Here is a 17,197-nt window from a genome sequence, read left to right as displayed (position 1 = left end):
GTCCTGAAACCTTTCGCTTTTCCCAGGTTTTTGTAGCCCCCCTTCCAATTATATGGCCTGCATGCTCACAGATGGGAACTGCAGTGACACCCCCTCTGTCAGGGAGTGCGAACGTGTGCCTCCTAGAAAAGACTAAAGATCCAAGGGTCCTTAGAGATAATCAAACTAGGATTATTTTTAGAGAAAAATTTCTGTTTTTGTATTCCTAGAAGTCTACTCATAGGGCTGTTAATGCTTGCTTGAATTAAATATGACTCCTTTTAAAGTCACAACATTTTTTTTTACATAGAATCAAAGTAGAAATATAATAACACTATTCAGGAAAGAAAACCCAAATGTTTCAATAACTTGTCAACTAAAATAAGGCTCATTTATATTTAGGGTTTTTACTTATGTAGAGGCTTAACTACTACCTAACCTCAAATTCTCTCACATTATAACAACCTGTGGCAAATGCATCCCACATCTCACTGATGCATTAAAATAAATTCAACCTGAGACCATTTCTAAAATTTAAATATATTTAATGAATATGTCTGAGGTCAAGAAGGCATCAGGCTCTGTGACCAATATATAAATTGAATTAATTAATTAATTTTAAAAAGCGGGCATCAGGCACTGAAACAAGGGCCATATTCCAGGGTTGGCATATTCCACATGGTCAGTCTCTACTAAGAAACTAAAAATTACCATGGGAAGCAAGACTAGGGAGATGGCTCAGACAGCAAAGTGTCTGCCATGTAACCATGAGAACCTGAGTAACATCACTGCACCACATAAAACAGCTAGGCATGATGGCATGTGGCTGTAGTTCCAGGGCTGGGACAATAACCCCTGGGCCTCACAGCTGACCAGCCTATCTTAATCCGTGGATCCCAGGTCCCAGGAATAGACCCTTCTCAGAAAACAAAGCAATAAGGTGGCTAGCTCCTCGGTAATAAGAAAAAAATAGTGTTTGGCTTCTGGTCTGGTCTATACGCACACACAGACAACACAGAGAAAGAAATTCACACAAATAATGATCTGCATTTAGACAAAAAAAAAAAAATTCAAGAAAAATGAGCATGAGCAGGGACACAAATGGCCGTATCATATTGATAAGAGGCAAGGCAAGAGTAAGATGTCATTACTATAAATATGAAGAACCTGGTAAGAAGGCTTCAAAACAGAGTAAACTAAGGACAAGCATTAAAAATTCTCAATCACATGTATTATCAAAAATAAGTACTGAAATTACTCACAAAAACCTGTAGAAAACAATACCTGAACAATGCATGTGGCCACCATAGCTGGGGTACACTACCCTCTCTCTCTCTCTCTCTCTCTCTCTCTCTCTCGCTCGCTCTCGCTCTCGCTCTCGCTCTCTCCCTCCCTCTAAGTAAATGTGTATGATATATGTCATATGTGTATGATAGTCATCTTGAGTCTATTAGTCACATGTATATGATGGTCATATATATATATCATACACATACACACACAAGGAAGAATCAAAAAGTTAATAAAAGAACTAGTAATATAGTCAGTAAGTGAATAAATGATCTGAACACATACTTCTCAAAGGAAAAGGTGAAATACCCAATAAATACATTTTAAATGCTAATATTTTTAGCCATCAAAGAACTACAAACCAAAATCATATTGAGATTCCACATCACCCCAGCCATTAAATGACTTTAAAAATAAAAAAGTAACAATAACAAATTCTGACAAGGTTGCAGAAAAAAGAAACATTGCCTACAAGGCAAACAATCCTATCTCTACTAGCATTTAAAAACAAAAACAAAAACACTTGGAGTAAATTAACCAAGGAATCAAAGAATTCTACAATGAAAACTTTAAAACTCTAAAGAAATTGAAGAAGGCAACAGAAAACAGAAAGATCTCCTATGTTCATGGACTGGTAGATTCAATACTATGAAAATTACTATCTTACCAAAAACAATACACAGTCAATGCGGTCTAATGAAAACCTCCACGGCATTCTTCACAGAGATATATATTAGAAAATAAAAGCCAGACTTGTTGTGTCAGAGAAAGAAAATGTAAATGTGGGGAAGGGGAAACTAGAATGAACTCTGCAGTGTTACACTGGAACTGGACATATCTACATGGACACAGATTTTAATACATGGGTGGAGGTGCATGTGTGTGGGGATTGTTTATTGGCTCTTGATCACTAAGAGGGTTTTATAGAACCTGCATTTATTCCCTAAAAGAAAATTGGGCTTAGAAAAATGAGTAATTCCAGTGAAAGCAGTACATAACAGATCTATTGCAATTTTTAAAAAATAATGTTAAGAAATTAATCCTCAGCAAGTAATGCGAATAACCAATCACTCCTCTGAGAAGTAACAGGATCTGTTTTTTTTTTTTTTTACTGTTAAAATATTATCTTTTATTTTTTATTATTTTTTTTCTCAATGCAGTTTATTCAGGAACCTTGAACAATCTTCTGACCCTGGGGAAAGCCAGCCCACAGCTTAAATAGCCTCTGGGTAGCCAACCCCAGCATGCCACGTGGGCAATGCAGATAGGTCCATAGGTCCACATACACGGAAGCAAGCCAGATCCTCAGCCTTAGCCAAATATGTAGTTGTTTGTGACAGAGAGCACTCACCATCGGAAGGTGGAAGGCAGAAACCAGCTCCATCTTTAAGGCGCGGCATTACGCAGCTCTCTACAGTTCCCCCTTTTTGTTTTAGACGCATCAGGCAAGAGTAGAGGTCTGATCTCTGATATTAGAAATAAATTTGGACTTTGTACCAATGTTCATTTAGGTGTTATCCACCCAAAGAGCATCAGACCTGTCCGATAGCTTTTTCTCAGAGGCGGGACCTGGGGCATCAACCCGCATGCAATCAGACATGCTCTTCTCTGGGTCCAAAGCGGCTGACCCTGAGTGCAGTGCTTAGCCTCGCAACAGGATCTGTTTTAACCAAAGAGCATCTCCACACAGACTCATAAGCACTTGTTAGGACCTATGAAGCAAACATTTGCTTATTGCCCACTATCACTTCCATACTTTGGATTAAGCCCTTATATTAGTGTGTCTCACAAATCATGACAACATGAACAGCCATCTCCCTTGGAATAAGCCACCCAAAGCCAGCCAGGCAAAAGTGTTAGCATCTTAGCAAAGATGATTCCAGAGAAAACAACACATAACAGACTCTAAGGCCAATGAAGGTGTTTGTCCACTGAAGCATGGTGCACCGGCCATTGGTCAAGATGACTCTAAAAATCTAAAGCAAGTTCCTGAGAACTCAGACCTGATTCTCAAAATGCATTTGTTTGATGATGTTGCTTGGGTTTATGAAGGAAAGGTCTGTTATTGTTTTTACTTTCTTGGCCCTAAGAGTAGTATAGCATCATTCCTTTGTAGTATTAGGGAGAGGCTTTAAAACAGGGCGGCTGTGGAAGGAGGAAGCATAGCCTTAGTAAAGTATTTCTTTTTCCATCATGGATACTATATTTCTAAATGAATGCATAAAACCCAGCATTCTTTCCAATTCATATTTCCCATAAAGTCGTTTCATTTTATTTTTAAATTTATTTATTATTAATTACAGTTTATTCACTTTATATCCCAGCTGTAGCCCCCTCTCTCGTCCCCTCCCAACCTCACCCTCCCTCCCTCTTCTCCTATGCCCTTCCCCCAATCCAATGATAAGGGAGGTCCCCTTCCCCTTCCATCTGACGCTAGCCTATCAGGTCTCATCAGAATTCTGTGCATTGTCTTCCTCTGTGGCCTGGTAAGGCTGCCCACCCCGTCAGGGGGAGGTGATCAAAGAGCCAGCCCCTGAGTTCATGTCAGAGACAGCCCCTGTTCCCCTTCCTAGAGAACCCACTTGGACACTAAGCTGCCATGCACTTCATCTGTGCCAGGGTTCTAGGTTATCTCCATGCATGGTCCTTGGTTGGCATCTCAGAAAAGACCCCTGTGTCCAGATTTTTTGGTTCTGTTCCTCTCTTTGTGAAGCTCCTGTCCCCTCCAGGTCTTTCTATCTCCCCTTTTCTATCTCCCCCAGGAATCTTAAGATTCCCTGCACTCTGCCCAGATCCCCCTCAGTTGAGGAATGGATACAGAAATTGTGGTACATTTACACAATGGAATACTACTCAGCAATTAAAAATAAGGAATCACGAAATTTACAGGCAAATGGTGGGAACTAGAAAAGAGCATCCTGAGTGAGGTATCCCAGAAACAGAAAGACACACATGGTATATACTCACTTATAAGTGGAGATTAGACATATAATATAGAGTAAATATACTAAAATCTGTATACCTAAAGGAGCTAGTCAAGAAAGAGGATCCTGGGTAAGATGATCAATCCTCATTCAGAAAGGCAAATGGGATGGACATCAGAAGAGGGAGAAAACAGGGAACAGGACAGGAGCCTACCACAGAGGGCCTCTGAAAGACTCTACCCAGCAGGGTATCAAAGCAGATGCAAGTTTCATTTTAAACTAACAAGATTTTAAATGTTCCCCAAAGGCTTTACATACATGTACTTCCACAATTCAGTAACACAAGAGGCAGCTACTATTAACTACAAGGCTAGTCTAGCTGTATCACATGAAATTATTCTGGAGGGACTCTACTTACGGGGCTTAACTGTGAAGAAACTCTAGAAAAGAACAGAGGCCTGGCTGTGAGCTATAAAAGCATCAGAGCTGTGTGTGCATGCATGCTTGAGGCAACATCAAGGCAAAATGCTTATCTACACTGTGGTTGATGGCTTCAACCTAAGATCTGCCCAGAGGTTTAGTAAGACAATTACATTACATTACATTAACTAGAAGCTCTCTAGCTTCCCTAGCTAAGTCTCCAGCCATGCATAAAAATCTCTCTCTCTCTCTCTCTCTCTCTCTCTCTCTCTCTCTCTCTCTCTCTTTTCCCCAGCATTTTCTAACTTCTTTTGCAAACAGCTAAGCCATGTACCAAACGGAAAGCTACAAAGTAGAGCAGAGGAAAAAAAAAAAAAAAAAAAGAGTATGAGGCCACAAAGTCACTATGTAGCCCTGACCTTAAGAAGAACCAGTGGAACCTAATCGCAAAAAAAGTTTCACAAGCTCCAATCTGGGCTTCAGGTAGGGGGGATGGTACAATTTGGGTTGGGTTTGGCTTGGTTGGGTTGGGTTGGGTTGATTTGTTTGAAACAGAGACTTATTATGTAGACCAGGCTGGCCTTGAACTCACAGAGATCCTGCCTCTGCCTCCAGGGTGTTGGGATTAAAAATGTGTGCCACCATACCTGCCTCAATTTTTTATATTTAAGCAATGGTTACCTTGTAGAGGATGAAGTAACATTTTTTTTAAAACCAACAATTTTTTAAGAACATAACTCAAGAGAAAAGTTTATATTGTTTTACATGAATCATTTTGAAAAGCTGTCATCTTCCCTACACTGATAGAAACAAAAAAATGAGCCCAGTGTAGGCTGTTTCTACCATGCAACCTTAGTTTATGCTGCTGCAAAAATTCTGGAAATTAGCCTGGCAGAGATTTTTGTATACTAAGTATCAGCCAAGAACAAATTTTTACAGCTGACTTCTAAACTCTTTAAAATTACACTTTATAATGGAAATACTGACAGATATTTTACCCTAAAAGCACTGTTATATTTGTAGCTTTTAAAAATACAAAACTATGAACTAGCATCAAAGATCCAAGAATGAAAAAGAAGTCATTAAGTTATACAATTACCTTTTTAAATAGGCATAAATAAAAATATCCTTTATCACAGCCAGCAAGATGCCTTGATGGGTAAATGCACCCATCAGCCAAGCCTGATGACCTGGGACCCACATAGTGGGGAAAAAAAAGAACCAACTCCCACAGCTTTCCTCTGACCTCCACATGTGAGCTGTGGCACACACACATAAACACACACACACACACTTTATGGATCAAATATGTTCACATGTCCTAACAGATGCATTTATTTTTGCAAATGTTCTGCTAAACCACCAAGTCAGTATTTCAGTGAATGGAGAACTTACTCCAAGCATGCTTTGTCATCAGTGTCTAACTTAACCCATCAGCCTATGTGCAGACAGAGTCATACTGACTCAAACTGTACATCAACTTAGGCCTTAGAAAACTTGCTACACAGGAAACCATCCTCCAAGCAGGTACTCAAACAAACCTATGACAAGGACTGGAGAGCATAAACTCAAGCAAAGTGGACAATTGTGATTATAGGAATTTTATCCCATACCTTCCACACCTTTCAAATTCAGCTCACTAATTCTAATTAGAATAAGAGAGGGTTAGCTACTCTCAATACTCTCCACCACCACCATACTCTTGGTGGAGAGAATACCAATGTTGTTAGAATACCAACAGCATCCACTTCATCCTCTGGATTCCAGCAATTCCATGGTATAAGAAAGCAGACACAGACTAAGACCTTAAGAACTTGGGTAGTACCAGCTTTGTGGCTTGGTACTTAGTTTGATGTCCTTATTCATCCTTCTTCAAGAAAGTTAGGAAGGCAAGTCACTGTATCTCCCAGCTTAATATCATCTGAAGGACATAGCAAAACCACTAAGAGCAGGACATATAAACTGTAAGTAACAAGTTGGTAAATGAGCAAGGATAAAATGTGAGTTTGCTAATAGAAACGAATATCAAAAGTTTGTCAGATCCACCATGCTTATCTTGATAATTACAATTAAAACATAATTAAAGGGCTGGAGAGATGGCTCAGTGGTTAAGAGTGCTGGCTGTTCTTCCAGAAGACCCAGCACCCACAATTCCCAGCACCCACATGGCAGCTCACAACTGTCTATAACTCCTGTTCCAGGGGATCCAACACCCTCAGACATACATGCAGGCAAAACACCAATGTATATAAAATAAAAATAAATTATTAAAAACATAATTATATTTGTGTATTAATTAAAAGTAGAAAAATTCCATTATGTTTCCTCTGGTTTTAATACCTTTAGTCAGTGTAATTAAGTTTTATTTGCATATAGAAAAGTACAGTAGGCCATATGTGCCTAGTGTGATATATTCTCACAAAGTAAATACACTGATATAACCATACACAAGATGAAGACATGGATCACTAAAATACTAGCTTTCCATGCTACACAGAACTACCCACCCACACTTCGCTGCTCCAGGTTCCTCCTAATTCCTCAATAACTCTCCCTGCACATGCAGAGAGGCACATGTGCTTAGTCTGTCTCAGCATGAGAAATCAAAAGACGGTGGCCTAAAGAACAAAAAGGTAGAAGAAATTAGTGTGATTTCTGTATTGATGGATTCTAAGCTACAACAGGTACCAATGAAAAGCTTCAAGGCAAAACGGAAGAAAAATGTAACAATGGTTCCAATCCGACCCATTCTCTGTACAGTCATGTCCCCTCTCTGTGCCCAGCATTCTGAATTCTAAAGAGAAAACACACCTAAATTGTTAATGGTAGCTAGGTCAATGAGCTTCCTTTCCCTTTGCAGACCAGAACACCTGGCAGCCCTGAGAAACACCAGTGTATTCACAGAGCTCCTTCTTACTTTCAGGCCTGTGCAACAACTAACACAAACTGTGAAGCTGCTGAGGTTTGAGTTTTGTTTTATGCGCCACATGCATGCAGTACCCAGAGAGGCCAGAAGACTGTATCAGATCCCCAGGAACTGGGATTACAGTCATTAGCTGTATGCTAATGGAATCACCTAGGATAGTCCTTGGGAAGTCTTGGATGCTTCTAAAATGTGAGTTTCATTTGTTCCTTTCACTTTTCTTGAGGCCAGCCACCTAATACCTGACATACAGGTATTGTGGCTTCTCCACAAGCCCCATGGCATACAGGTATTAGGTGGCTGGCCTCAACATATGGATGCTAGGAACTGAGCTTGGGACCTCGGCAAGAGCAGCCAGGACTTTTAATTGCTGAGCCATCTTTCCAGATCATGCTAAGAGATTACCAAAAAGTACTATGTCTGTAAGAATTATAGAAATTATGCCTAAGAAGCCAGGTCCATTAGGAAGATTCCACCCAGCAAATGGCCTTCCTGTCCACTGTCCTATCCTCCCTTCCCTCTCTGTGAAAGCTTTTTGTGTATTAATTAAAAGTAGAAAAATTCCATTATGAATTTTATGAAGTTTTGGGGACAACAGTCTTTCCATCTTACAAAACCTGCCCTTAAATAATTTTCTTCCCATAAAATAGAAAGCAGTCAGAAGTTGGACAAGAACAAAAGAAAAATAAGACAAAAAGTGAAATTACTCGTTATCAAGTTCTTTCTTTTAAAATCAATTAAGGACTGAACACCTTGTAATAAATTCCTTAGATAATAATGTGTTTAAACTATTTGCTAAGGGAAAATTAAATAATCCATTCAAGGATGCTTAAAGTTGAAATTCTAGAAAATTGACTTTTCTAGAATGGACCAGTGAAGAAATTAACTTATCTAGTCAACAGCCCTTTGACATCATACGCTCATAACCCGCCAAGGAAAACGTAACTCCTCCAACCAATAGGGGGAGGAGACTTGTGAGGAGTCCTGTGGTGACTATCAACACTTTCACATGTCCATGCATGCACACAAACACACACACGCACCTAATACTCCATCTTCTCCCCATCAAATCAACAAAGAACACTGCCTTCCCTTTCTAAAATTCCTCTGCTGTCAACTAATGCAGGAGACAGACTTGAGCTTACAATTCCTAGCTTCCATCAGTTAACTACTTTTTTTTCTTTTCCAAAAACCCAGTGACATAATATACGGGCTTCTGTGTGCATTGGGCTAAATGCCCTTGCTCAATATTGACTCCAAGAGTATCACATAAAACTAAGTGGATCTTGGGGGGACAAAGGCTTTGAAAATAATCTCCCCATAAGTCCATTCACACTAAAAAACGATACAACTTTCAGTTATGCTCCGTGACAGAACATCATCTAGCTGTTTCTGTATCTTTTGCAGCATACTTTAAAGTCAACCCTAGGATTAATCCTTAACATTACTTAAAACCAGGCATGAGAGGACATACCTGTAATCCCAGCACTCCAGGCAGAGAAAAGGTTACTCTTGGCTACACAGCAATAGGAAGGAAGGAAGGAAGGAAGGAAGGAAGGAAGGAAGGAAGGAAGGAAGGAAGGAAGGAAGGAAGGAAGGAAGGAAGGACGGAAGGAAGGAAGGAAGGAGAGATAAAGGGAGGGAGGTATGGAGGGAGAGAGGGAAGCAGGGAGGGAGGGAAAGGAAGAAAGAAAACAGAATAATTTATATTTTATATTCAAAGGGAAAATTATATCCAGCTCCCAATACAAATACGTAGAAAATCTGATTGAACTATTGCTGTTTTCCCCATCAATGACACTTAGTACTTAAGAAAACAAATTTCTGCTTCATAAGATCACAAAATTTAGTGAATTCACCATATGCTCGTTCTTTCTAGTCACAAAATGTTACATCAAAAGAAATGAACCAGATGTTTTTCTAATGTTGTCAAATACTGAAATTGTTGAACAAATATTTATCCCCCACCCACTGTATGCCAGGTATTAGGTGGCTGGCCTCAAGAAAAGTGAAAGGAACAAATGAAACTCACATTTTAGAAGCATCCAAGACTTCCCAAGGACTATCCTAGGTGATTCTATGTCATTGATTTTCACCAACAAACACACCCCATGTACAGGAGAATGCTTCCCCACACACTCCAAAGCTCAGAGCCAGAAAGTAAAGGATTGAGAAGTAACCTCAGTCTGACTTGACAAGACTATGTTCTGACAAGGCACTATTACTATAAACACAGAGACGCTCAGTGACCAGCTTAGACTTAAAGGAATGAATCCCTCTATTTCTTTAAACACCCAGTCCTTTGCCTGCACTATTTTCTTCTCTCCTAAATGTTCATCTGGCAAATTCTCGACTTGCAAGTCAAAGATCATCCCTTATAAGAAACCTGAACAAGCTCTGTTAGGCTCTCCCTTCCATCAACCTCCTGCATTTCTGTCCTCTCGATGTTCAACACTCTGTTGAGCAAAATGTCCCATAGCACTGTGGGACATCTGATCTTTGTACTGGTCTGTAAGCTGATCTAAGGCCGCTAAAGATGGCAGTTACGTCCCTAGGAACTAAGCCAGTGCCAAGCACAGCCAATATTCAGCCAATCAAAGTTGAGTAAACAAATGAATGGTAGCAATCACTTAAAATTTTTTTAAAAAGTTATTTTTAACTATATTATGTAAATAAAAGTACATGAAAGCCTATACAGAAAAGAATATAAGGAAAAGATGACAAGATTCTGGACAGAAGCTTGGTTTATAAGAAAGAAAAATCAGTAACAACATACTAAAACTAAGAAAAAGAATTTTCTCAAGGAAGAATTTCGGGTACAATGTCACTGGTAGGTAGGTTATCCAATCCCAAGTGATCAGCCCTAAACACAGGAGCAACACTAAAGAGCAGGATGTGTCTGTGTATGTATGTATGTATATGTGTGTATATGTATATATGTATATATATATACATATATAATGCATATATGTATATATTTACACATATATATAATTAAAGAAATCACAACTATGAATGGGAGTAGAGGAAGTGAGGGGACACAGGAAGTGGTAAGGGAGGCAGAGGGAGGAGGAGAAATGTTGTATGTATAGTACTCATGTATAAAGTCCTCGAAAGAAATAATCAAGTTAAAAAATTTTAAAGACAGGAACCACCTACTTGAAGTCTCCAAGAAAAGTACCTCCTATAAAAGATAAACACTACCTTAGGGTGGAAGAATAGAAAAGGGAATTCCATGTAGTGAACCTAGAAAACAAACAGGTATCACTGATCTAATATCTGACAAAATGGGCTTCAAAAACTAATAAGGAAAGATGAAGGTCACTTCATACTGAATAAGGGAACACTCCATTAAAAGAACATTACAATTCTACACTGACATGCCCCAAACACAGGTGCACCCAATTTCATGAAACAACTACTCCTAGAAGAAATGTCACAGATTAGTTCCAGCACAACAGCAGTGGATGACCTCAAACCCCACTCTTAACAACTGGCAGGCATCCTGACCAAAATGAAACAAACAAACAAACGAAAACCAGAAAAATATCAGAACTAAGTGACATCATGGATCAAACAAACGCAGGTATCTATAGAACAGTCCATCCAAACACTACATAATTCCCATTTTTCACAGCAGCCTATGGAACTTTCTCTAAAACAGACCATACGTTATGGCTTTATGCAAGTCTTTCTCAATTTTATTTATTTTATGTGTATGAGTGCTTGGCTACATATATGTCTGAGTACCATGTGCATGCTTGATAGCCACAAAGGATAAAAGAAGGTGTGAGGTCCCTCGAAACTAGACTTATAGATAGCTGTGAGTCACTAGGTGGGTACTGGAAATCAAACCTGGGTCTCTGAAAGAGCAGCCAGTGCTCTTAACTGCTGAGCCATCTCCAGCCTTTTAAAGGTTTTCTGTTTATTTTTTTAATGTGTATGGGTGTCTCGCCTGTGTAAGTCAGTATACTATGTCTACACAGCACCCATGGAGGCCAGAAGGCATAAGATCCTCTAAAATTAGAGTTGCAGCTGGTTATTAGCTATTGTGGTGGGTGCTGAGAACCGATCTAAGGTCCTCTGGAAGAACAGGTACTCTTAAACCACTGAGCTATGTCCCCCTCCCCAAGCAATTCTTTTTTTTTTAAGTCTTTAAAATCTCCATTTAATTTCCAATTATCAATAGGCATATATCACAGAAAGAATTTTTCTTTTTTTTTATTTTTTTTTGCAATTCTTAACAGATATAAGAAAATTAAAATAATCCTTGTACTCTAATTGATCACTATGGACTATGACTATAAATCAACATAAGAAAAAAACTACAGAAAATGCACAAATTTATGGAGCTTAAGCAACGCACCACTGAACAATGAGAAATCAAAAAGTAAATAAAAAATACTCCTAGAGGGAAATGAAAATGAAAATACAATATACCAAAACCTCTAGGATGTAAGAGGGAAGTTTATAGCTCTAAATGCCTACAGTAAAAAATTAAAAGGATCTCAAATAAACAAATTAATGATGTAGCTAAACTCTCTAAAAAAGAACAAACCAAACCTCAAATCAGTAGATGTAAAGACATCATTACCATCAGAAGAGGGAGTAATGAAATGGAAACAAAACAAACACAGTCAACAAGACAAAGAGGTGGTTTTTAAAAGACAAACAAGATGAACCCTCAGCCAAACTAATCAAAAGAAAAAGAGAATATCCAAATAGGTAAAATTAGAATTAAAAATTGGAGTCATTATAATAGATGACAAAATTCAGAAAATCATTAGGTCTTATAAATCCATATTCCAATAAATCAGAAAATCTAAAAGAACTAATTTCTAGATGTATTAAGACCATAAAAATTACAACATGATTATCTTTCTCCTTCTGGGATACTTCACTCAGAATGATCTTTTCTAGATCCCACCATTTGCCTGCAAATTTCATGATTTCCTCCTTTTTGATTGCTGAGTAGTATTCCATTGTGTAAAAATACCACAATTTCTGTATCCATTCCTCCATTGATGGACATCTGGGTTGTTTTCAGATTCTGGCTATTACAAATAAAGCTGCTACAAACATGGTTGAGCAAATGTCCTTGTTGTGTACTTGAGCAAATTTTGGGTATATACCTAGCAGTGGTATAGCCGGGTCTTGAGGAAGCACTATTCCTAATTGTCTGAAAAAGCACCAGATTGACTTCCAAAGTGGTTGTACCAGTTTACATTCCCACCAGCAGTGGAGGAGGGTTCCCCTTTCTCCACAACCTCTCCAGCATGTGTTATCACTTGAGTTTTTCATCTTGGCCATTCTGATGGGTGTAAGGTGAAATCTCAGGGTCGTTTTGATTTGCATTTCCCTAATGGCTAATGAGCATTTCTTTAAGTGTTTCTCTGCCATTCGATATTCCTCTATCAAGAATTCTCTGTTTAGCTCTGTTCCCCATTTTTTAATTGGATTACTTGGTTTGTTGCTTTTCAGCTTCACTTATATAGACCTACAAGATATGATAAACATAATGAAATCTATACACCTAAGGAAGACAAACAAGAAAGCGGACACAGGGTAAGACGATCAATCCTCACTTAGAAAGATAAATGGGATGTGCATTGGACGTATGACAGGAGTTTACCACAGAAGGCATCTGAAGACCCTACCTAGCAGTGTTTCAAAACAGATACTAAGACTCATAACCAAACCTTCGGCAGAAGGGGAGTTAGTATGACGTGGAAAAGATAGGAGCTCTACAAGGACCAAATATATCTGGGCACAGGGGTCTTTTCTGAGACTGACACTCCACCAAGGACCATGTATGGATATAACCTAGAACCTTTGCTCGGATGAAGCCCGTGGTAGCTCAGTAACCAATTGGTTTCCTATAGTAAGAGGAACAAGGACTATTTCTGACAGGAACTCAATGGCAGGCTCTTCAACCTCCCCACCCCACAAGGGAGGAGCAGTCCTGCTAGGCCACAGAGGAGGACTTTGCAGCCAGTCCTAAAGATACCTGATAAAACAGGGTCAGGTGAAAGGGAAGGAGGTCCTCCCCTATCAGTGGACTTAGAAAGGGGCAGGGAAGAGATGAGGGAGGGAGGGTGGGATTGGGAGGGATTAAGGGAGCAGGATACAGCTGGGATACAGTTAATAAAATGTAACTAATAATAAAAATAAATTAAATTAAAAAAATTACAACATGATAATATAATTTAAATGGATCTATAATAAGCAATGCAACTGATGCAATAATTAAAAATCTCCCAACTTAAAAAGAAAATCCAGGCCCAAGTAGAATCACTGGTGGATTTGTCAGACCTCCAAGAAAGACTAACACCAACATTCCTCAAACTATCCATACAACAGAAAAGAAAATAACATTGCCAAACTTTTTACAAAGCTATATCAAACCCAGAGATGCAACAAGAGAGTTACAAACCAATCTCCCTAATAAACACATATACAAAATTTTCCCAACAGAACACTTGCCAAACAAATTCAAGAAAACATCAAAAAGATTATTTACCATGATCAAGTGGGCTTTATTTCTAGGTGCATGAATGGTACAATACACATAAATCAACAAATGTTATAAGCTACGTAAATGGTCTCAAGGACAGAAAGCACATGGTCACCTTGATACAAAGAAAGGATTTACAAAATCCTATATACTGTCATGTAAAATGTCTTGAGAGAGCTGGGGAGATGCTCAATGGTTAAGCATTTGCCACACAACATGAGACCTGGAGTTTAGATTCACAGAAACCACACAAATGTTGGATGGAAATGATGATCTATCTGCAATTCCAGCCTCTGAAAATGGAGACAGGGGTTATACATAGTTGTGTGGCCCTGTACCTGGGCTCAACTCAATTGATCCATGTGTCTGGTTTTACGCTCTTACTATGTGTTTTGGTTTGGTTTGGTTACTATGGCTTTGTAGCATAATGAAACCAGGTACAGTGACAACAAAATAAGCAATATCTGTTTAGAGAGACCCTGCCTCACTGCCTGATGTGGAAGCTCTATCAAGGATAACGCACAAGCACACACACACTCTCTCTTTCCTACCTCTCTCTCTAACACACACATATACACACACACCAAAAAAAAGGGGGGGGAATGGGAAAGAAACTCAGAAATAATAAAAAGACAGTATCTAAACGCAAAAAGGTTATATATGACAAACCTAAAGCAACATTATATTAAACAGGGCAAAGTACAAAGCTTTTCCACTAAAATCAGGAACAAGAGAAGGGTGTCAACTATCTCCACTCTTACTCAATATAGTATTAGGTGTCTAATCTACAGCAATAAAAGAAACAAATGGAAGAGGTAAGAATAGGGAAGAAGTCCAGTATATTGTAGATATGATTCCATACACGAGACCCTGAAGAATACACCAAAACATTCCTAGAAGTGATAAACACTTCTATCAAAGCATCAGAATAAAAAAGCTTTCTTATATACCAAAGACAAGCTTACTGAAAAAGAATGAGGGCAACAATCCCATTCACAACAGCCTCAAAGGAGACACACACACACACACACACACACACACACACACACTTACCTTAGAATAACTGTAACAAAAGAAGTGATACATCTGTATAATGAAAACTTTAAAATGCTGAAGAATAAAATTGAAGAAGACATTGGAAGATGGAAAGACTTTCTATGCTCCTGGATTGCTAGGGTTAATACTATAGAAATGACCATCCTACCAAAAGCAACCTACAGATTTAATGCAATCTCAATCAAAGACCAATATACTTCTCAGAGAAAAAGAAAAATCTTAAAATTTATATGGAAGCACAAATAGCTAAAGTAATTCTGGGGAGAGAAATGCTGCTGGAGGCATCACTATACCTGAGTTCAAGTTAAACTACAAAGCCAAAGTGATGGGAAGAAAAAAAAAATAGTGCTGGTACAAAACCAGAAACATCAATCAATAAAACTGATGGCCTGGATACAAGGCCACACTACTACAGCCATCTCATAGCTGACAAAGATGTCAAAGCCACACCTTAGAGAAATGGCAGCATCTTCAACAAGTGGTGCAGTAAAACTTGATGTCTTCATGAAAAGGAATAAATCTAGGTCCTTCTCTCTCACATTCCACAAACATCAACTCTAAATGGATCAAAGTCCTCAACAGAAGAACTTTCCAAGTGCCTTCTTCAATTTCATTCTTCAGTACTTGAACGTTTTCTACAGAGACCCATCACATCTTTTGTTAGGATTATTCCAAGTGTGCGTGCGTTCGTGTGTGTGTGTGTGTGTGTGTGTGTGTGTGTGTGTGTGTGTGCGTGTACTTTGAGGCTGTTGTGAAAGGGGTTGAGTGCTGAGTCCCATGCTTGTCCTCTGCTTCCTGCTTAAAGTCAGCAGCCTGCTCTATACACTCACACTGCTGTGACACCGTGTACGTGAGCCAGGCAACCATGCTCTGAAGCCTCTGGAACTGTGTGCCAAAGCAACCTTCCGTGCTTTAAGTTGTGCCAGCATGTGTTTCAGCCTCCGCTATGCAAAAGTGACCAATTTTGTAAGTTAACTTTGGATAAGATTTCAAAATATATTGAAAAGAACTAAAACATGGCCTCAATTAATGGGAAGAAAATAGAAAAATGCATGCAAGATTAGAGTCTCACAACAGTGTGATGCAGCCATGATCATTCAGGCCTTTACAGCCATTGAAGCAGGACATTCTCCCCAAGCATGGTTGGATACCATAAAAAGCTAAAATGATACGCTCAGGATGCGAGGCTAAGCACTGCACTCAGGGTCAGCCGCTTTGGACCCAGAGAAGAGCATGTCTGATTGCATGCGGGTTGATGCCCCAGGTCCCACCTCTGAGAAAAAGGTATCGGACGGGTCTGATGCTCTTTGGGTGGCTGACACCTAAATGAACATTGGTACAAAGTCCCAATTTATTTCTAATATCAGAGATCAGACCTCTACTCTTGACTGATGCGTCTAAAACAAAAAGGGGGAACTGTAGAGAGCTGCGGAATGCTATGCCTTAAAGATGGAGCTGGTTTCCGCCTTCCACCTTCCCGATGGTGAGTGCTCTCTGTCAGGAACAACTCCACATTTGGCTAAGGCTGAGGATCTGGCTTGCTTCCATGTATGTGGACCTATATGCATTGCCCACGTGGCACGCCTGGGTTGGCTACCCAGAGGCTATTTAAGCTGTGGGCTGGCTTTCCCCAGGGTCCGAGGATTGTTCAAAGTTCCTGAATAAACTGCATTGAAAAAAAAAAAAAGAAAATAAAAAAATGCATCATTACAGACACAAGGTAAGAGGTAATTCTTCAGGAAAAAATGAGTGAACTACAAGCTATTAAGAGAAATGATGTAGCTACTTGAACTTAAAAGGTCTCTGGAAAATGGAAAGAAGAAAGGTTACAGAACTCTTCTTGAAATAAAAACAGTTCACAACAAATCAACCCAACCTTTTGTCAGTAAACTTTTTTTTTTTTTTACTACAACGGTTAGAATAATGCATCTCTCTTGTTCATTTGCTGTAGTAACTAGAGGAAGGGAGGAAGCAGAGTAGAGACTACAGGAAAATTGTATCATCACTTCAATCCCCAGAAGACTATCATTCAGCTAAAATAATGTGTACATATGTGCTTCCTGTCTTTACCGCTTTGTTTTAAAGGTAAAA

At 39.1% G+C, this 17,197-nt stretch overlaps 1 protein-coding gene across 4 annotated transcripts in view; it reads right to left on the bottom strand.

The window, feature by feature from the left end:
* The window catches only part of Dis3l2 (DIS3 like 3'-5' exoribonuclease 2), a 317,733-nt gene that overhangs the window by 239,497 nt on the left and 61,039 nt on the right, over nucleotides 1-17,197 (bottom strand). For 3 of the 4 annotated variants that reach the window (XM_060368782.1, XM_060368783.1, XM_060368784.1), the window contains exon 6: nucleotides 9,011-9,052. The exons of the other annotated variant lie outside the window; for it this stretch is intronic. In XM_060368782.1, the coding sequence (XP_060224765.1) occupies nucleotides 9,011-9,052 (42 nt within the window). The remainder of the gene's footprint in view (nucleotides 1-9,010; nucleotides 9,053-17,197) is intronic. 4 annotated transcript variants of the gene reach the window in all.

Source organism: Meriones unguiculatus, chromosome 15, assembly GCF_030254825.1.
Source record: "Meriones unguiculatus strain TT.TT164.6M chromosome 15, Bangor_MerUng_6.1, whole genome shotgun sequence".
Taxonomy (NCBI): Eukaryota; Metazoa; Chordata; class Mammalia; order Rodentia; family Muridae; genus Meriones; species Meriones unguiculatus.
Note: the sequence above shows the minus strand (reverse complement) of the source record. Positions and strands in the feature narration are given on the sequence as shown.